Source organism: Pygocentrus nattereri, chromosome 25 (genome assembly GCF_015220715.1).
Source record: "Pygocentrus nattereri isolate fPygNat1 chromosome 25, fPygNat1.pri, whole genome shotgun sequence".
In the NCBI taxonomy this organism is placed as follows: Eukaryota; Metazoa; Chordata; class Actinopteri; order Characiformes; family Serrasalmidae; genus Pygocentrus; species Pygocentrus nattereri.
This window is the reverse complement of record NC_051235.1, coordinates 8,019,326-8,042,333: the sequence shown is the minus strand read 5'-3', so window position 1 is coordinate 8,042,333 and position 23,008 is coordinate 8,019,326. Positions and strand designations below refer to the sequence as shown.

At 41.4% G+C, this 23,008-nt stretch overlaps 1 protein-coding gene across 1 annotated transcript; it reads left to right on the top strand.

The window, feature by feature from the left end:
- The first annotated feature begins 4,842 nt into the window (after positions 1–4,842).
- Positions 4,843–19,879, top strand: LOC108415652 (B-cell receptor CD22-like). Its single transcript, XM_037534720.1, has 10 exons — positions 4,843–5,173; positions 8,203–8,430; positions 9,397–9,750; positions 9,837–10,058; positions 14,241–14,573; positions 14,657–14,890; positions 15,134–15,403; positions 18,346–18,436; positions 18,527–18,566; positions 18,658–19,879. Exons 3-10 carry the CDS (start codon positions 9,642–9,644, stop codon positions 18,823–18,825), a joined length of 1,467 nt encoding a protein of 488 aa, XP_037390617.1. The 5' UTR covers positions 4,843–5,173; positions 8,203–8,430; positions 9,397–9,641; the 3' UTR covers positions 18,826–19,879.
- Positions 19,880–23,008: the final 3,129 nt, after the last annotated feature.

Sequence of the window (23,008 nt, the reverse complement as noted above, 5' to 3'; positions counted from 1 at the left end):
TCAAACTGCACTGCATGTTAGCCTGCGCTCAAGAATAAGTGTTTCACATGACTTCTGTCACAGGTTCGTTTTCAAATACATAATAGTGCTTTGGCAAGTCTGTTAGGTCAGGTTATACAGCTGTAGATTGGCTGAAGCTCAAATTTGTAAACTGTTAGTTTAGATGTCACAAACTACAAACAGCACTGAAAAGCTTCTTTTTCATAGTATGGCTTCAAAAATATAGGGCCCTCAAAACTTTGCCACCAATGAGGTACCAAGAGGAGTGATATGCTCTCTTTCTAATGAAACATGCAGTTGATTGGTGTTCTTTAAGTACTAATGATGTCCACAATGTGCTCAGAATCATAAATGATCATCCAAAATGTATCATTAATGATAAATATTCAGTGGTGATTGGATGATGGTTTGCAGTTTCTTGAGTATTTCCAAGTAATAATTGTTTCTGTACTGGTCAGATACAGGGTGTCTGGTCTTGTACCAGATGTAAGTGTTAGGTTGTTATGTGTCTGACATTGTAATCTTCAGATCTGCAGGACATTTGTAAACAAGATTTAGTGTTCTTTAGTGTTACTTTTATTTTAGTTTTAACTTAAGTAAATGTATTGGCAGCCATGTTTTTAGGTACAGGTTTTTCTGCTGAGCAGGCTGTTGGGTGGGGGGCCCTAACGAGATGATTGATACACTGGATCATCGATACCGTAAATCATCTTGACCCCATTATTGCATAATCACATGAAGAGCAAAATATGCAGTTCTGGAAAAAGATTTTAATTAAAGTAAGGTACTTGGTAAAATGTCAAAAGCCCCGTTTGAGCTGGATTAGTATTACATGAAGATGTGTTGTGTTTTGAGTGATTACTGATGAGATCCGTGATTTCAATCCAGTACGAATCCACCATGTCCATAGTTTTCACAAGTCTATATTTGCTTCAATAGTTCACCAAACTCAGAGCTCCTCAGTAATTTTAGTCCAGCTCAAATGAACATCTCAATAACGTAATCACAAAACCTGGCAATAGAAAACGGATGAGGCTAAAGTTGACTTCCCAATCAGCGGAACAAGAAAACTCAGATTTTCACTTAAGTTTTTACTTCTTCTTTTACATCTTCTTATTTGTTTCTTATTCACCAGCTTATTATTAAAATGTTCTCATTTAACCTTTAATGTTACAGCAGATACATTCTGGTGCCTCTAAGTGACAGAAATGCCAACCAACAAGACAGCAAGTAAGAATGTAACTGCTGCACCATTTAAGATGGATTGGGAAAATTTGAATAATAAACTGGCAAATAAGAAATCGACTTCAGTGTTGTAGAAAATGCCACATCCCTTTTCTTTTTGGCCTGAGGGAAAGGCTAATGGCTGAAATGCAATGCATTGGCATAATGCTGACATAACCATATGCGCAATGATGTTTTGATCCGGGCTATTTGAGGACATATGAGGTCGTTTGAGGAAATTACAGTGATCCTTCATCCAGACTTCCTCTGGTAAAACTAATCCAGTTCAAATAGGGCTTAAATATCTCTGTTTCAATGAAACGTCAACACTAGTGTACCAAACGGCAAAAATAAAAAATAGTGAAACGGATTCTTTTTTTCATTTTCTGTCCAAAATTGCATATATGAGTGGTAAAAATTCAAGTCAAACATACAAACAATACATTTTCATTTAAATTTTGCCACTGATATGCTTCCATGTGAAACAACTCACGTGCACATGTCCAAATCAATAACATCATGTAAATGAACTACACGCAAATGAACTCATTGACAACAGCAGAGCAATCCATCGTTGCGAAGTTCATTTGCTCTGAACATCTCTCAGCTGTTCATTATTATAGTAAGATAAAGGTAAAAAACGGGCCAGATGGATTGTTTTGCTATAAATTCAGGTAAACATTTACATTAATGCTAATTGATGGTGTCTTCATGTGAAAAAAAAACAAAAACACATGCCTTTCAGTCTGATCTTTCACATTAAGGCTGCATGATCACGAATCAGACATGCATCCAGTCTAGGACCACGTATGAAATACCCACTCGATTCTCCAAAGTGTACCTGTGGTTCTATACTGCTCCTTTAAAGCTTACTGGTGTCAGCTCAGTTTCAACAGATCTTCAGCTCAGTTTCAACAGACCCTCACAGCAAAGAGGGCCTGGGTTCGATTCCCCGACCGGGTGACCGGGGTCCTCTCTGTGTGGAGTTTGCATGTTCTCCCCGTGTCTGCGTGGGTTTCCTCCGGGTTCTCCGGTTTCCTCCCACAGTCCAAAGACATGCAGTCAGGCCAATTGGACATGCTAAATTGCCCCTAGGTGTGAGTGACTGTCTGTGTCTGTCTGTCTGCCCTGCGATGGACTGGCGACCTGTCCAAGGTGTATACTGCCTTCCGCCCGAAGACTGCTGGGATAGGCTCCACAACCCCCCCGCGACCTTGACGGAGAAGCGGATTAGAAAATGGATGGATGGATGGATGAACTTCCTTTTCAATCTGTGGTTCTTTATTTTGCCAAATGGTGGCTATATGGATCCATCTGCAGGGTTGATCTAAGTTATAGATCAGGCAAAATCAAGGAAAGCAGACAGGAAGGTAAGATTCATTCAACAACTTGGATACAGCCCTTTATAGTTTCTTACTGACCTCTTCTGCTCGTCACGCTGACAGACTTGCCATGTTTTTCTGTGGCCTTTTGATAAGCTGTGCCTGTTTTGAACTGTTCACCTGTCTAAATGTTTTTGCTTACCCTGAGGATTTTCATTAAAATCTACGAGACTGCTTTATTGGTGTTCCTCTGCACTTATGCTCTAGATAGGTTTCTTGAATTGATGACAGCTTCAAGGAAAGTGTCATGATTGCCTCCTTGCAGTTCTTTCCATGTGCTTGTGTTTACCTTCTAGTCCTGCCCATGTGCTTGTGTTTTCATTGAGTTCTTCCCAGTCCTGCCCCCCTTGTTTTCAGACCCTGCCCTTGATTAATTCCACCTGTGTCTGGTTAGCCATCAGTGTCTTGTTTGCCTGTTTTTAGGCCCTGTGTTTGTCCTAGTTTGTTACTGGTCTTTGTATTCTCGTGGGGTGTATTATCTTGTGGTCTTTGTTCTATCCTGTGGGGTTTTTTTTTTTTTGTTTCCGGCCTCCATGGCGTTTCCAGTCTGTGTTTAGTTAAGTTATGTCTGTCCCTCGGTACCCCCATGTTGGCTCCTTGACCCTGGAATCTGAGTATGGATTTGCCCATAATAAATCTCACTTATCTCAGCATATGCGTCCGCCTCATCATCGCTCCACGGCGTTCCATAAGGGAAGTAAATGATGTAGGAAGGAGACACTTTTCAGTATCTCACATGTATTCACAGCACTTCCTTTTCACAGAAAGTAAATAAATAATTATGAATGAACATGTTTATCATCACCATCCAAAAAAACACAAAAGTATCTAAATTTAAAAAATTTTTATTTTTCTTTATCATTTGAGCAGAGTAGCTGCCCTTTTGACTGGCGACCTGTCCAGGGTGTATCCTACCTTCCGCCCCATGACCGATGGGATAGGCTCCAGCACCCCCCCGCGACCCTGAGGGAGAAGCGGCTTAGAAAATCTGCCCTTAAAGCTGCCCTTTACATTGAGTGACTAATTAATGACGAATGGACCAAAAGAAATCTTTTTACATTGACTTACATCAAATGTTAAGAATGTTTATGATCTCCTGTAAACGTATTGTTTTGACTGAAGACATTTGATTTTCTCTGGACAGCGATGTTCTGTTTTAAAGTAAAGGAAAGGAAAGCATTGTCAGCTGAGAGTGGGAGGTGTGACGACAGGAAGCAAAACGTACAAGTGCATCTTCTGGGTTTTTAGCTTTGATCTTCACAGCTTGGTAGCAAGTGTAGAGTAAGGTCAAGCATAGTTGAGATCAGTTCAGTTACTGTTTGTAGCTAAAAGAGCGAGCCTGCTCAGTTACTGTTGTTGCTCAGTAGTTTACCTACTTTGTAAAAATGTCTAAAATCTTTATTTATTAGACAATCATACCGATGTGTTTAAACGGTGGTGTTGCCATGCGTTACCAAACTTCAGGAAGTATTGCAGCGATCCTCTTAATACTAGCAGGTAAACTTTTCTTTTTTCTTCATTTTCTACTCTGTGTTTATCTGCTTGTGTTTTACAGTAGTAAAGCCCCCGCCCGGTGAGCAAGCCAGGGGCGACAGTGGCAAGGAACAACTCCCTCAGAGCTGAGAAACCTTGGGACGGACCAGGCTCACTGGGGGGGGGACCCATCCTCATCTGGTCAAACTACCTACAAGTGATTATACTACTAATATTAATAGCAGTAGTATTAGTAGTAGTAATAGCTAGGAGTCTATTCAAACACCAGTGTAGGGTGGGCAGCTAGTCCAAGGTAGGTGGACAGTAGTGGCGTTTATTTGTGAAAATATATATTAACTGTAGAGGTTCCATCATCACGAGTACAGTTCACAACTTCATTACACAAAGGCAAGAAGTGTTGAGATGCAGCTTTACAAAAATCATAGCTACAGTAATGACTGCAGGGTTAATGCCTTTCTATTAAACGATCAGAGCTTTGCAGTTTAATGGTTTAATGCAAACGATCAGAGCTTTGCTGTTTAATAGATCATCACTGCCTTCTCAAGTTAGCTCTTCTCAGTTTTACACTGTTTTACATCATCTGGCCCTTGTGGTTATCACACCCCAGCAAACGTCTCATATGCTTGTTTTGCCCATGGCAGCAGCCAGCAGTGGTTAACCCTGTATAGTGAGCCCATGAGAGTTTCACTTCACGTCCAAAAGTGTGTTAAGGGTGCATCTATTTGGTTATTTTACAGGAGTTCAGGCTCAGCACAGTGTAACTCTCTCCTCTCAGAGTCTCTGTGCTGTTACTGGATCTACTGTAAAAATCTCCTGTAAATATACGACACCTGATTCCTCCAGAGTCAGAGAGAGAGAGTGGTATCAGCTCCAGAGCTCTGATGGAGAAGAACGAGTCCTCAGTAAAGACCCTCAATACTCAGCACGAGTTTCTGTGAGAACAGAGCTGACTGACTGTGGTCTGACCGTGAGGAATGTGAGACGGAGAGACTCTGGAGTTTATTATTTCAGATTTAGAACATCAAGCGGTGACTGGATATCAGCTTCATCTGGAGTCAAACTAATTGTTACAGGTAAATAATAAAAACACACACACTTAGGTGTTGATGAACATCCAGTTATATATTTATTAATACGAATAAGACATTAGGTGCATCATTAATAAAGGTTAACTAATATTAAACAAGTAACAACTGCATTAAGTAATATTATATTCACTTCTTTGTTGTCAGAACAAAACCTTGTATCTCCAAAATGGTAACATTACAAGAGAAGAAAAAACAATCTTTAAAGTTAATGGAAGTAAATGTGATGAGACTTTTTACCATGGAAATTTACCAAGGGCTATTTCTTTTACACACAATCTGAACGGTAGCAAGTATTTTCAAGTTATGTCAAAAAATGCAAGTACGAGGTTTTGTTCTGACAGCAGTGATACACCATAAGCAATGTAATAACACTGAAGTAATAAACACTTAATAAGTAAATGCAGTAGATTAAATGTCAGAAAGTGTGTGTGTGTGTGCGAAGCGTCAGTCTGTGCTTCCGGCTGCCAGCAGAGGGCAACGGCGGCGAGGCACCATTAGTTCAGGAGACTCAAAATCCCAGAATACCTAGGGGTAGGTCAGTGCCAACCAGGCACACCTGTTGAGACCGGCATTTGAGGCTGTGGAGGGGTGACTGGTAGAGTACTTTAGCCCAGGTGGGTATTTAGACAAAAAGAGAGAGAGAGAGAAGAAAAACATACAAAGAGACAACAAAGAAAGAGGAGAAAACAGTGCAAGAAAAAGAAAATATGGTGTTGATTTAAGACAGTAAAAATAAAAAGAGAGAGGGAAAATAAAAGGCTGAAATATAGCCAGCTCCCCATCTCCCCTTGAGAGATATTTTGGTGTGGTCATTTATTCCGTTTCTTAAGTTCACCTTGTTTTTATCTGTGTTATACCATTTTGGGCATCTTCATTCCATTCATCACTGCAGTGGTAGGGCGCTGGGCTTGCAACTCAAATCCAGCTGAGAGTTGCTCTCCTACCACAACAAACAATACAGTCACTGTCCCCATGTCATTATTAATTACGCCCAGTCACATTATAAAACTACCACAGAAGTGAATAAATCAGTCTATTTCTTATATTATTATGAGGTTTGAGACCCGTCCTTACGTCTGCACTTGGATCCGCTCCTAGAACATCCTGGGACAGTGTGTGAGTTAACATCCTGCTTTTATTATTCAGCCTATACAACAAACAATCCAAAAGGCAAGGTACAAACCAGGCAAGAGTTTATTAAACAAAATTGCAGTCCAGTGTAGAGGCAATGGTACCAAACTGCAAATATCTATGTGAAGAAATCAGGCGTATGTCTAAAAACACAGGGAGTCAAAATTACATTTTGACCTTATCTTTGTGGGTGTAGTCTGTAGGAGACGGGATTGATTTGTCTGATAATTTAAAAAGGACCAATGTAATGGGGATTTCCCTTTTTGGATGTGAGCTTCAAGTGTAAATGAAGTGTAAATGGGGAAAGCCACAACAGCAAGTAACAGAGGGACATCGGGTTGGGGCATGTCTGTCTGTAGCTTTTGACAACAAATGGCTCTGGAGTTGCACATGCACAAACTCTCACACCTGTTTGCTTTGTTGCATCCGATCATCCAGTGCTGGAACATCTGAGGGTTCTCCAAAACAGGGAAAGCGCAGAGGTGAATAACCTAAAACCTCATTTGAAAAGGGGTAAGATCAGTAGAGGCTCTGATTAGTACATTTTGTGCATATTTAGTCCAGAGCAAGAAATTTTGGATAATTGGTCATTTTGTCATTACATCAGGGATCAGCTTTGAGCCCCTTCTTGTTTGCAATGGTGATGGAAAGGTTGACAGTTGAGGTCAGGCAGGAGGCTCCATGGACCATGATGTTTGCAGATGACATTGTAATCTGTGGTGAGAGTAGAGAACAGGTGGAAGAGAATCTGGAGAGGTGGAGGTTTGCACTGGAGAGGAGAGGAATGAAGGTCAGTAGAGACAAGACGGAATACATGTGTGTGAATGAGAGGGAGGCAGGTGGAAAGGAGAAGATGCAAGGAGTAGAGGTCGTAAAGGTGGATGACTTCAAATATCTTGGGTCAACCATCCAGAGCAATGGACAGTGCAAAAAAGAGGTGAGGAAGAGGGTGCAGGCAGGATGGAGTGGGTGGAGACGGGTGTCAGGGCTGATGTGTGACAGAAGGATAGCAGCAAGAGTGAAAGGGAAGGTTTACAAGACAGTAGTGCGTCCTGCTATGATGTATGGTTTGGAGACTGTGGCTCTGTCTAAAAGACAGGAGGCTGAGCTGGAGGTGGCGGAGATGAAGATGCTGAGATTTTCGTTGGGAGTGACAAGGATGGACAAGATTAGAGATGAGCAGATCAGAGGGACAGTGAAGGTGGAGCAGTTTGGAGATAAAGCCAGAGAGGCCAGGTTGAGATGGTTTGGATATGTGTTGAGGAGGAATAGTGGATATATTGGTCAAAGATTGTTGGAGATGGAGCTGTCGGGCAGAAGGAGAAGAGGTAGACCTCAGAGAAGGTTTATGGATGTAGTGAAGGTGGACATGGAGATGGTTGGTGTGAAAGTAGAGGAGGCAATGGATAGGGCAAGATGGAGGCAGATGATCCGCTGTGGCGACCCCTAAAGGGAGCAGCTGAAAGAAGAAGGTCCTTTTGTCATTATATAACAACAACCAAACCAATAGGTTTATGTTGACCACCTAAGAGGATGTTAACATTGGCACACAGTAAAAGGGACAAAAAAGAAGGCATGATGGCTGTCTGACAGAGATGAGAGTTGATTCAGCATTTCTAATATATCAAAGTATATTTTTTGCTAAATATATTACATTAGGGTAGTACTTTCCCTCATTAGTCTAACAGCTATTAGTTAACACTGCATATAAAATCATTATTTATATATGCAAAAACAAAGAACACAAGATTTACTGATGCAGTTGGTACTTGACGTAATTAACCATTATCAAATATTTACCTTATGTGTTTATGTTAATGAATACATTTCTCAATGTAAAATGTTTCCCAATATTTGGAAGTGCAGAAATGATCTATGTGTAGACTTTCAGGTGAAGATTGATCATGAGGCTGCAGGAAAGAGAAGGATAAAAGTGACCTGTAGCTCCAACTGCAGCCTCAATGAAAACCTGCACTACTACTGGTACAGGAATGGCAGAAGGAAGGGATGGTCACGTGGTGCCTCAATCTGGCTTGACTCCACCAGTCCATCTGATGCAGGCAGCTACTCCTGTAAGTTGTCTGGCACCTGGCAACGCTCTCCTCCAGTGTGTAAGTGTCTGAATGCACGTTCCTTGTACTTCCACCCAGCATTGAAAACAAGTACCAAAACTAATGAAAAGAACTCAAATCAGGACCTGAACCCACAGCGTGTCAAATACAGGAGCAAATGAGAAACATGAAAAACTAACTACAGCTGCATTGTTAACTTAAATTAGTTCATTGGTTTTGCCGGTTGAGGCTTGGTGCCCTTGAGCATGTCAGTAGCTTCAGATTTGTTGAGAAGAGATATAATTACTACATCATTAATGTGAAGATGTCTCTGGGCAGAGGTCTCTGTGACAGGTCTCCCTGGTTGTCAAGGATATTGAGGGCCAATCTTTGAAAATAAAAGTCGGGAAACTTTCCACACTGATGTCATTCCACTGGTGTTACCTCAGCAGGAGCGCTTTCATGGTGCTCAGTGTGAACTTCTTGCCTGAAAGACATGGGAGATAATCATGTCTGAACACATGGCTGTTCAAAGCCAGTTAAGCACAACTTGACATTCTTTAGCCAAATGAGCTAAACTTGTAACCAACACACCTCTTGTGCTCTTTTAGGAATGTCTTGCATTCACTTTATGTCTTTGCTTTGAAATCTCCTCATTTTGTAAGTGGGAGGGATTTATTGTGATTTGGACAGTACATATCTGGATTACCATCTATCTGTCTTCCCTCCATCAATTCTATTTTTAAGATGAAATTAGCTGGTGGGGGCACATATCTTACCTACTGATACATGGGCCTTCAAACCATCCTAACTTGATAAGAACCTCTTATTTTGGCAACAGCTGTGGCTGCTGGGTCACAGGATGAAATTGGGGTTGTTAGTCGTAGTAGGTAACCTAGGTAAAGATTACCAGACAGATTTGATATTGTGAACCAGCACTGATCCATATCTGTTGAACATCTGGGGGCCGTGAATAGAATTTTACTGTCTCTAGAGGTTGATAACTATGATCTCTGTATGTTTCAGGTGTTGCTGCTGATTCAAATAAGAATAACTGCTGGAAAATAACTTACTCTAGTCATTCTGTATGTGGCTTGAGAGGATCATCGGTTGACCTCTCCTGCTCTTATGAGCACCCTGGGACACAAACAGTGACTAAATCAGTGTGGTTCATTAAAGAGCGGGCTGGTGCTGAGCCTGTGGATGTGAGAGAGGATGAGGAGTATCAGGGACGAGTGCAGTACAGACAGAGCTTCCAGAATGACTGTAGTATGAAAATCACTCGCCTGAGAGAGAGAGACGCTCAAACATACAGATTCAGATTCTACACTGATGGAGGGGAATATACTGGAGAACCTGGAGTCACTCTGTCTGTCACAGGTAGGGCTGCGTAACATAAAAAGTTGACTTTACTACACTTTGATTCGATAGACAAATAACAAACCTGGTTTTAATATCTCCTGCAGATCTAAAAATGACAGTTTCAGACACTGACAGTGGAGGAAAGGATTTGATGTGTAGCAGCTCCTGCACTCTGCCTAACAACCCCACTTACATTTGGTACAAGAATGGACAGCCTGTATCTGACCAGACCAGTAATGAACTGCATCTGCATATCAGAGCTGTGGATGCAGGCAGCTACTCCTGCGCTGTAAGAGGATATGAAGAGCTGTGCTCTCCTGCTGTCTGTAAGAACTTCAGTTTAAACTTATCTCACTGTAGTTACTATATTTGTTCAGTACATGTAGTGTAAAGGCGACAGCTTGTTTATTTTGTTTTGTGTGGTGCAATTTGTATGTTTCAGTTGTTTGTTATTTGATTATTATTATTATTATTCTTCATCTTGTTAGAACATAGTTTCTGACTGCATTTGTATTCTGTGTTTGTGTTTTGTATGGCTACAGGGTTGCTAACTTTGAGGTAGCTGGATTAAGATTTTCAGGTGATTGGTGTACATCCATGCAAGTGCATGTTCATGTTTACTGCTTTAAACACTAATTCGACCCTAATAGATGCCAGAGATGTGGACAAGTCATATGATTGTAAGGGTTCAGTCTGCATCGTCTGCTGTCAGCAGAGGGCGTCGGCAGCAAGGCACCCAGCCCGCGCCACCTGCTGCCAGCAGAAGGCGACGGCAGCAAGGTGCGACCCAAAGTACTCACAACAAAAAAGCCCCACCCAAAATCCCAGCCACACCAAAGGTGTTTGCTGAAAGAGTAAACAGGTGAAGGAAAGTCTGCCAACCATCATAATTACGGTGGCAGTATCTTTGTGTTTTCATTTTTGTTTGTTTTACCTTTCAACTGAGCCTTTGTTTGAGCACGCTGCCAGTGGTGTCCCCTTTGTTTGTCATTCGTTCCCGTTCCTTTTTCCCACCTTCCTTGAGGTATTTTGACAATCGGCACTTGCAAACTCTAGTGGCGCAGCGGAAGTGCCGTGGACTGTTGACCATAACAGTTATGGTAGTGAACCTCAGTCCAGGCGCCTCATTAGTGGTGACGGCAACTGCATATTCTGTTGCCCCTTATATCCCATTACCTTTTTGTTTTCTCTGGGTTTCAGTTCTGCACTTGGGTCCGCCTCCCCGCTGTCCCCTAACGAAATGCACTCAAGTCATAAATTTGATGACTCAACTCAACAAATTTGAGAAAGACTTTCAACCCAACTTTGACGTGAATACCAGTGACTATGACCTCACTCAGAAAGCCGCGAGACCCAAAGTGGACGAAATGCAGAGAAGCATCTGACAGCAGACTGCTACACACTCGCTTACTTTTCATGTGAATGGGTTCATTTCCTGTTATAAATTACAATCCCTGACAGAAGTTCTGTCGTTTATCCATGTTGTGGAAACAAAAGCTTATAACCTGACTGTAAATTCATCCATTGGTTTTAGAAATGACTCCTATGAAAGCTGAAAGCCTCCCAAATGAGGTCTAATTTCTGAAAATAAATTTGCTTCACTGCAGAAATATTGATCATTTAATGAACGCAGAAAGGTCAGAGTTTGGCCAGACAAAAGTTTTGTCGCCCACAGAAAGAAATGTGAAAATCAAAAAAATCATTTGCTTCAAATACAAAGATATGTTTGATAACATTGGTGAATGAAGTTGTGGTGCTATTAGAGCCATATTTAATAAAAAGGACTACATCCAAGTGGTTCGACAATGACTCATACAATTTATTGATGAAGTCATCAGGAATAGCAGTCTTACATGCCTCCCAGAGGTCACCAAGATTCTTTGGTTTTGTCTTCCAAGCTTCCTCTTTCATCCTACCCCAAACATGCTCAATGATGTTCATGTCTGGTGACTGGGCTGGCCAGTCCTGGAGCACCTTGATCTTCTTTGCCTTGAGGAACTTTAATGTAGAGATGGATGTAAGAGATGGAGCACCATCCTGCTGCAAAATTTGACCCCTTTTATGATTGGGAATGTAAGAGGTAGCTAATACTTCTTGATATTTTAGGCTATTGATATTTCCTTCCACCTTGCAAATGTAACCCCAGACCATGATCTTTCCACCACCCAACTTAACTGGGTGAATCTTGGATCCATATGGGCTCCAGTAGGTCTCCTGCAGTATTTGCGGCGGCTGTGGTGTAATTCAACTGAAGATTCATCTGAGATATCTCCTGCCACTTTTCCAGCGTCCATCCGTTTAGCAGGCTGTGGGCCTTGGCAAATGCCACATGTTTTTTTTTAATTGCCTTTTGTTTAGTGCTGGCTTCTGGGCACTGATTCGACCATGGAGGCCATTTCGAGACAGAATCCTATAAACTGTTCTAGTTGACACAAGGACATGAGGTGACCAGGCTGTGAGGGGCTGGCTTTGGATTTTATAACCAACAAACGTTCCTCCTGAGCAGTTGTCTTGTGGGGTCTACCGGACCTGGGCTTGTCAAAAACATCTCCAGTCTCTTCAAATCTTTTTTTAATTCTTTGTACTTGACGCTGAGACACATTAAAGGTGCCAGCCACCTCTGCAGTGGATCTGGTCTTCAGCCTCTTGATAATCAAGGCTTTGGTCGCAGGGTGGATTTTTGGCATGTTGTCAGAGGTCAAGTTGCAGTTCAAGTGAAGGTCTGGGGTGCTGGGGTTCTTTTTATACACACCCACTAATTAACCGATCAATTAGTGAGCACAGGTGAGGCTGTAAACTAGGACTGGGTGCATTATATGACAAGGCGACAAAACTTTTGTCTGGCCAAACTCTGACCTTTCTGTGTTCATTAAATGATCAATATTTCTGCAGTGAAGCAAATTTATTTTCGTAAATTAGACCTCATTTGGGAGGGTTTCAGCTTTCATAGGAGTCATTTCTAAAACCAATGGATGAATTTAAAGTCAGGTTATAAGCTTTTGTTTCCACAGCGTGGATAAGCAACAGAACCTCTGTCAGGGACTGTACAGCAATATCCTCATATGTGTGTTATACTGCTCCTGCATGGTTTGTTTTAGTTTGGGAGATGTTCAAGTTCCCCTCCATAAGCTGAAAACCAGCAAAGAATCAGTAGCTTCATTCAGTGCTTAAACCCATATCTCACTGGAGAAACCTACCAGGCGAACTGACCATTTTTCTTATGTTAGCAAATCAAAAGAAACACACCTCTCTCTTTTCCCAGCTTGTTTTTTTTGTGTGTGTGTGTATTAAAATCACATCTGTGAAAAAGCCTTAAATTCACCACATATTTCACACTTGTGCAAATGCATTGCTGCACATTCCTCATCGTGTCCAGCACAAACACAGAGTCACTGCAGTAAATATTATTTGCTTGTTTCTTTAATATGAAATTTATGGACACAGAAAGGCGACTAAATCTATTCATACTCCAACAGCAGCTTTGCGCTCCATGCATGTGTTCCGAGCAATCCTAAAGAGACAGCAGCTTGTACACACAGACATGTCTCATGTCTTTTGACTGATGGGCTCGTATGTAAATGAATAATAGTTTTTTTTTGTTGTTATTTATTTATTTATTTTACAATATTCTTATCTGCTCCATGAGTATTTGGAGTATAAACACATTACATTTAAGATGATACATTGCGCAATTTTGTGTCATATTTAAGAGCTTCAGAAGTCATTCATGTATTAAAGAAATGAATGATGGCCTCATTACTGAATTACAGAATTTAATACTGGGGAAGTGCAGACATAATCCAGGATTTCAGTGTTCGTTAAACATCAATTTTGACTTATACAATGATGTACACTAATTATAGCTCCCATTAAAATCTTTTCAGAATTAGTGTCTCTCCTGGACTTACCTATATACATTATCCATAATCATTAAAGCCAGAGAGGCCAGGTTGAGATGGTTTGGACATGTGTTGAGGAGGATTAGTGGATATATTGGGCAAAGAATGTAGGAGATGCCGGGCAGAAGGAGAAGAGGTAGACCTCAGAGAAGGTTTATGGATGTAGTGAAGGTGGACATGGAGATGGTTGGTGTGAAAGTAGAGGAGGCAGTAGATAGGGCAAGATGGAGGCAGATGATCCGCTGTGGCGACCCCTAAAGGGAGCAGCCGAAAGAAGAAGGATGCTGCCTGTTGCTGCCTGTTGTTGTTGTTGTTGTTGTTGTTGTTTCAATTTAGCATACAGTACATTTTTCATGTGAGCACATTCAAACTCAAACAGAATTACTAGGCAGTTATTGTTTTGTTTAATCAGAGTAACAATTAAACGTGAGTGGTTTATTACTAATTGTGTTTTCTTAGAGTGAAGACTCCCATTCTGTCAAATAGTGAGGCTGTCAACAGCAGTTGTATTATCATAAGCCAGACATCCTGAAAGCAGACATCTAAAGTCTAAGAGCCTAAATAGCAGTAGAGTCTCACAACAACTAAAAGTCCCTTTGCATGTTTCAGGTGTTCCTGATCAGAACAGCTGCTGGAATGTGTCTTACTCCACCCAGACTATCTGTGCTCTCACTGGCTCATCAGTGGACATCCACAGTTACTACACTTTCTCTGGTCAGCAGTCTGACCCCCAGCCCGCCTGGTACATCAGATTTGCCCCACAGGACAAAGAGCTGACAGCTGCAGATGGCCGAGTGGAGTTTTTCAGTGACAGAGCAAATATGAACATACTTCGACTGAAACATCTCACAGAGAGCGACTCATCAGAATATCTCCTCCGACTTAAAGCCCCCTATTGGAATCGCACACATAGCTCTGCTGGAGTCTCTCTCTCTGTCACAGGTAGGAGAAATGTGTTCTAATTCTGCTTGTGAAGCAGCGTTTGCTGTCTGTGTTTGAACTCTAAAGAGACTGATTTCTCACAGGCCTGCAGGTGAAAGTGGAACCTGTTCCTGTAACAGTGTCAGAGGAACCGACAGTAACACTGGAGTGTAGCAGCACCTGCACTCTGTCTAACAACCCCACTTACATCTGGTACAAGAATGGACAGCATGTTATCCACTGCAAATCTGTATCCTGCTCTGTAGATGTGGTCAGTGGTGAGGTCAGCTATACTTGTGCTGTTGAAGGACATGAGAGCCTCCTCTCTCCTCCAGTCTGTGAGTTTACAGTACATTGTCATATATACAAAAAACGTCATATTTATATAATGTATCAATTAACAAATGAATTGGTGAGTAACATTTAGTAATTAATAATTACTAAATTATTAATAATACATGTAATTAATAATAAAATTACAGCTCCTCAGCAGTGAGACAAGTTACTATGTATTATATATAATAGCTATAATAATTCAACTAATATATACACTTCAAATCTTTTATCGCCTTTCCAATCAGATTCTCCTAAAAACACCAGAGCAGTGATGGTTTCCTCTGGAGAGGTAGTGGAGGGAGAGTCAGTGACTCTGAGCTGCAGCAGTGATTCAAACCCTCCTGTTCTCATCTACTCCTGGTTTAAGCAGAGAGCAGCTTCAGACGCACCACTGACAACAGGCCAGAATTACACCATCACCAACATCAGCTCCCAGCACAGTGGACTCTACTACTGCACCGCTCAGAACCAGCTAGGACAGCACAGCTCAACACCCACCCGTCTGGACGTGCTATGTACGTGATGTAATGGAACCAATTTTTTTGATTACACATTCTCGTTATTTAAGGAACTGAAAATGATTGATTTCTTGTTAGTGAATAGAATTTAAAACTATTAGTTTGATGAAGATGGTGGTTCAGTGTGGGAGTACTCTAATCTTGACTTTTGACTGAGTTAGTGATATGGCGCAATATGTTGACAACATTTGTAATAAGGAAATTTCTATTGATCGAAAATGAATAGAAAATGACTCAGAATCTCTCACAGACGTAATCTTGCCCATTTCGGTTAATACTTTTCAAAAATGTTCAGGTTCCGATTGGGTGGAAACAGGATTCTCATTTTGGTATATTCTAGATAGAGCATCTGCCTTGCTTTCTAGAACCTGGGTGACACGTGATGCTGAAATTGAAACGGAAAAAAAATAAAGACCATCTAGCTTGGCGTGAATTTCATCTTTTAGCATTACAGAGATATTCTAAATTCTTATCATTAGATGACTACAAATGGGTGAATTGGGAGTTTCAGAGGAGAACTGGAGCATTGTGATAGGACAGCACCTACGCCTGTCTCTGGAGTGTCCACCTCTACTACAAACCGGGTCAAAGAAGGGTCAGGGTGTTTTAGAATTGGGGCTGTAGTGAAAGCTTTCTTCAAAGGTCTGAAATCCATGCTCGACCTGTTCCGTCCAACGGAGTTTCTCAGAACCACCTTTTAGTAGGGACGTTTGGGGCGCTGCAAGACTACTGAAAGTCTTGGATGAATCGACAATAGAAATGAGGAAATATAATTGATTGATAATGCATTATGACACCTTATGAACTTCTTATATACCCTAAGAAAGACACTGATTGGAGGGGAAGCTCACACTTCTCACCCTTGACAAATAGGTTGTGCTCGAGCAGATGATGTAGAACTGTGTGAACATGCTTTACATAGGTTTCTTTATCTGGGGAATAAACAAGAATATCATCGAGATAGGCTATGATGTATTTACCTAGCATGTCTCTAAAGACCTCTTTAATGAAGGCCTGAAAAACAGAGGGGGCGATAGAGAGGCTGAAAGGCATAACCAAGTATCCATAGTGCCCCCTAGCAGTCACAAATGCAGTATTCCATTCATCTTGTTCTCATATACAAATCAAATTATATGCACTTCTAAGGTCGAGTTTAATGAAGTATTGGGCCCCTTTTAATTGTAATAAGGGTACAGACACTAGCGGGAGAGGATAAGGGTACTTCTTGGTCATTTGATTAAGGGCTCGATAGTCTATACAAGGGTTTAAGCTACCGTCTTTTTTCTTTATGAAGAAAAAACTGGAAGCTATCGGGGATGTTGATGGCCTAATACACCCATGTTCAAATGCTTCTTGAATATACGTGTCTAGGGCTTTCTCCTCCTCTTGGGTCAGGGGATAGACTCTTTTGTTGGACAAAACAGGATTCTGTATCAGCTCTACAGCACAGTCATAGGGTCTGTGTTGGGGCAGCTTAGTAGCATTACTCTTACTAACCTACCCTGCAGTAGATGGTCAAGTCTGATCGACTGAGTTATGAGCTGATCTAGTGTCAGATTATCGTCTCGACCGGCTAGTTCATTCAAAATGTCTGAAATAAGCAACTGACAAAACACGTCGAGTAATGCAGCTTCATTCCACCCACTGTTAGCGGCTAGTGTACGGAATTCTGAGCAGCTACTGTGGCAGATTTTAGGTAGTAATTCCCCACTAACCTTTCCTTCATAAGGACAGTCAAAAATAGTCCTAAACACCTTAATAAGCTGGGAGTAAGTGAGGTCTTGTATGTGAGACCAGCTGACCACAGCCCACTCTAACACTCTATCAGCCAAATGAGACACAATAAAGGGGATTTTTTTTTTTTATCAGAACTTACCGGGGGAGTTCTCAAAAAACATCATACTGGAGTAAAAAACCACGACAATTATCAGGATCCCCTTCAAATGTATCAGGCTTACTCATTGGGGAATACAGCTGGAAGTATGAAACTTGACCATTTATCGTCTTCATCCATCCATCCATCCATCTTCTAAGCCGCTCCTCCGTCAGGGTCGCGGGGGGGGTGCTGGAGCCTATCCCAGCAGTCTTCGGGCGGAAGGCAGGATACACCCTGGACAGGTCGCCAGTCCATTGCAGGGCAGACAGACAGACACAGACAGTCACTCACACCTAGGGGCAATTTAGCATGTCCAATTGGCCTGACTGCATGTCTTTGGACTGTGGGAGGAAACCGGAGAATCTGGAGGAAACCCACGCAGACACGGGGAGAACATGCAAACTCCACACAGAGAGGACCCTGGTCGCCCGGCCGGGGAATCGAACCCAGGCCCTCCTCGCTGTGAGGTGACAGCGCTACCCACCACGCCACCGTGCCGCCCATTTATCGTCTTGTTACAGCAAATTCTTTGGGGTTTCACACATTACTGGGAGCTTAGGGAGCTTAGCTACTCTCCAAGTTCTCCCAGCGTTTGCCCTCTAAGGTCCGGCTGCGTCTCGCCTCTTCTCTTCTCAGCAGAAGACAGAGGGAGGGGGAGGGGGAGTGGGGTAGGGACGGGGGGCTCAATTAGAGGGCGCAGCGGCGGAGGCGGGACAACTGAGTCCAGCCAGCAGGACAGCCGTTTGCTCCAATAAGTAAGCTGGGTTGTACTAATCACACTCTCTCAGCAGCCGCTCAGAGCAGCTCTCTCAGAGAGAGAAATGCCTCCGGCACACAACTCACTGAGAAACATTCTTCATAATGTACTGGGACAGTGAAATGAGTCAAAATGTGTTTTTGTCTTTTTTTATTTTTATTTTTTATAATGAGACAAAGTACAAGATGACCAACTGTTCAAACCCCCTTATTTTGGTTAGCTGGTAGCATATGTGTTGATACAGTTTGCTGAGTGCTGGGTTGAAGTGTCCTCGAGGGGCTTTTGATGGATGGTTTGTTTGTGAAGGTCCAGAGGAGATCTCAGTGTTAAGGCTGATGACAGTGGGAGTGTCCGTCTTTCTGGCTCTAATACTCATCACCGCAGCTCTGTGGATGTGGTATGTGAACTAACCATACATTATATTTCATTTGACATGCATTTCAAATGAACGCTGTATGAACTGAACGTCGTAGGAACTGTTTTTCAGGAGGAAAAAAGGCCCCAGCAGAGCTGAGGAGAGTGAACAGGTGAGCGTGTTACAGAGGAGCGACTGAGTGAGTGACCACCATCAAATATTTGCTTATTTTATACCATGTGCTTTCTTTTCCTCTCTCTCAGTGTGACTCTACTGCTGTGTATGGCAATGTCTCAGCCCTGATAATGACCTCTGATCCCAGAAGCAGAGAAGTCTCAGCGGATCAGGATGACATTCACTACTCCAGTGTTCATTTCAGACCCTCTTCCTCACGGGAAGAGCCTCCATTCCTCACTGCTAACTTCCTCTAGACTCCAGAGAAGAAGAGGGTGTGCAGTACGCTGCTGTGAACTTCAGCAGACACACTGCTGCCCCCAGTGAGAAAATCAGATCATTACATCTGCACTGATGAATTTCCGAAGTAATTTAATTTAGTCTGTTCATGTTCCATAGACCCCTTATTGTAGAAGCAAGCAGGCCCATGTCGGACAGCCAGATCCAAAAACACAAAAACATAATGTAAGCAACAGAATACAATACTAGACAAAGGTTTGCACACAGTAAAAATACATTTCCACATAAAAAAAATAGTAAAGACAGCAAAACTGTGGAATAACACACCTGGAATTATTGTCCAGCTACAAAATATGACCATACATTAGTGCGGTTGACTGGCTCATACTGTCAAGGACAAACATTCCAGTAATGAACTGCTTTGGCACATTTCCTGAAATTCTGGTAAAACAATCAATCAAAATGACCAAGTGCATCACCACACTGGTAACACCAAACAGCACGAATGCATATTTGTCTTGCAAAAGCCGTCATTTTAAGAGTTCCTGACTGGCTCCCTGTCGTTCTTTATATTTCTGTGAAGCACATCTAAGAATGCCAGATGTTTTGTGTTGTATGGCCCAATAATGGGGTTGTGGGTAATTACCCTGTTCTCTGATATTGCAGCACACTTCGTAATGTTGATCCCATGATGATCTGACACACCCACAGTGGCTCTGTGACTTATGCTATAGCAGCTCTTTCACTCTATCACCATTGTTTTTGTATTTAACAGTTTGCCTATTGGCCCCTACTGCTTTCACTAGTTGCATGTAAAGGTTTAGACAATGACCACAGTGATCATAAGCACAATGAGCATAATAATCAAATGCAGCAGAAATCATCTGGTATCAATACTGAGCACAGAAGCTTTCAAAATGTATCACTGAAGACAACGGTTTATATTATTTGCTATAAAGCTCTGAAACACCTGAAATGTTTGAAAACACAAAAATGCCTGTAATGAGAAAACTCTACAAGCAATGTGGCTATTTCACACAATGTTTTGAAAACATTGAGATTCATTAGAGGACTGTGTCTAAATTTCACTGACTTGATAAATGAAAATATAATAAACATATTTCCAGTATTTAAACATATGGATTTTGATTATGAAAAACATAGTAAGTTGGGTTTGTCCAAACCTTTGACTAGTATTATACATTCACTGGGAGCACAGTGAGTTGACTGGGCTCTCAGACGTAAAAATGCAGAAGCCTTGGTTTCTGGAGACAAGCTGAGAGAGATGTAGACTGTACCTGCACAGAACTGGCACCAGAAATGATTATATTATTACATTATTACTTTTGTATTAACTGTCTATTTGACAGTATTACTGAATGACTGACTGACATTACATGACTGACTGACATGCAGTCAGGCCAATTGGATATACTAAATTGCCCCTGGGTGTGTGTGTGAGTCTGTGTCTGTCTGTCTGCCTTGCGATGGACTGACGACCTGTCCAGGGTGTATCCTGCCTTCCGCCCGCTGCTGGGATAGGCTCCAGAACTCCCCCGCAACCCTGACGGAGAACCGGCTTACAAAATGGATGGATGGATGGATGACTGACATTATTACTGACTAACTGATTGATATTATTACTGATTAGAACTGTCTGACTGACTGATAGTGTTACTCAGTGACTGACTGACTGATAGTGTTACTCAATGACTGGCTGATTGACAGTGTTATGCAGTGACTGACTGAAGGATAGTATTACTCAATGACTGACTGATTGATAGTGTTACTCAATGACTGACTGATTGATAGTATTACTCAATGACTGGCTGATTGACAGTGTTATGCAGTGACTAACTGAAGGATAGTATTACTCAATGACTGACTGATTGATAGTGTTACTCAATGACTGACTGACTGATAGTGTTACTCAATGACTGACTGATTGATAGTGTTACTCAATGACTGACTGATTGATAGTGTTACTCAATGACTGACTGATTGATAGTGTTACTCAATGACTGACTGATTGATATTGTTACTCAATGACTGACTGATTGATAGTATTACTCAATGACTGGCTGATTGACAGTGTTATGCAGTGACTGACTGAAGGATAGTATTACTCAATGACTGACTGATTGATAGTGTTACTCAATGACTGACTGACTGATAGTGTTACTCAATGACTGACTGATTGATAGTGTTACTCAATGACTGACTGATTGATAGTGTTACTCAATGACTGACTGATTGATAGTGTTACTCAATGACTGATTGATAGTGTTACTCAATGACTGACTGATTGATAGTATTACTCAATGACTGACTGATTGATAGTGTTACTCAATGAATGACTGATTGATAGTGTTACTCAATGACTGACTGATTGAGAGTGTTACTCAATGACTGACTGATTGAGAGTGTTACTCAGTGACTGACCGACTGATGGTGTTACTGAATGGCTGACTGATTGATAGCTTTACTCAATGACTGACTGATTGATAGTGTTACTCAATGACTGACTGATTGATAGTGTTACTCAATGACTGACTGATTGATAGTGTTACTCAATGACTGATTGATAGTGTTACTCAATGACTGACTGATTGATAGTATTACTCAATGACTGACTGATTGATAGTGTTACTCAATGAATGACTGATTGATAGTGTTACTCAATGACTGACTGATTGAGAGTGTTACTCAATGACTGACTGATTGAGAGTGTTACTCAGTGACTGACCGACTGATGGTGTTACTGAATGGCTGACTGATTGATAGCTTTACTCAATGACTGACTGATTGATAGTGTTACTCAATGACTGACTGATTGATAGTGTTACTCAGTGACTGACTGATTGATAGTATTACTCAATGACTGACTGATTGAGAGTGTTACTCAATGACTGACCGACTGATGGTGTTACTGAATGGCTGACTGATTGATAGCTTTACTCAATGACTGACTGATTGATAGTGTTACTCAGTGACTGACCGATTGATAGTATTACTCAATGACTGACTGATTGATAGTGTTACTCAATGACTGACTGATTGATAGTGTTACTCAATGACTGACTGATTGATAGTATTACTCAATGACTGACTGATTGATAGTATTACTCAATGACTGACTGATTGAGAGTGTTACTCAATGACTGACCGACTGATGGTGTTACTGAATGGCTGACTGATTGATAGCTTTACTCAATGACTGACTGATTGATAGTGTTACTCAGTGCCTGACTGATTGATAGTATTACTCAATGACTGACTGATTGAGAGTGTTACTCAATGACTGACCGACTGATGGTGTTACTGAATGGCTGACTGATTGATAGCTTTACTCAATGACTGACTGATTGATAGTGTTACTCAGTGACTGACCGATTGATAGTATTACTCAATGACTGACTGATTGATAGTGTTACTCAATGACTGACTGATTGATAGTGTTACTCAATGACTGACTGATTGATAGTATTACTGAATGGCTGACTGATATCATCATTAGTGAAATGTTTACATATGTAGAATATGGGAAAGTATACATAAGACAGAAAGCCCCTGAGACTTGGTCTGTGTTGGAAAATACTGTAATTTTTCTATGTAGCAGAGGCCTTCAAATGAACCCTCTAAACCTTAAGCCATATGGAGGCCAGTGTACCAACAGGAGTTTGATGAGCACCAAGCGATGTATTGGGTACCAGAGATGCAGCTTGCCCTTTTGAATGATTTAGATATGAAAGAGACAACTTGACCCTTGTAATGAGTCGAATTGAATTGGGTCCAAAAAGTGATAAATGTTTGGTTTAATATTGGGCAAAACAGATTTTGACACCGAGAGAGAGAGAGAGAGAGAGAATTACCTCAAGGGGTAATCAAGGGGATTACCTCATCTCTGAAAAGTGTATAAAAACATGGAACTCTGTACGTTGTATTTGCATTTGGGTCCAGAGCCTAATGCCCATCCTGAATGCACTTTGCCTGTAATAAAAACTGAAGCCCTGTTTTAACATTTGAGAAAGGATAATTGTTAAGATGTTAAGCACCTGCAAGACTTATGAAGTAGTTTGTTTAACAAATAGTCTGGCATGGGTGATGTCACTTTATGCTACGACAAGACTTTGGATGCTTTGAAGCATGTTTGCATGCTGGAGACATTTTATTCTATACCATTCAGTATATTTGTATATT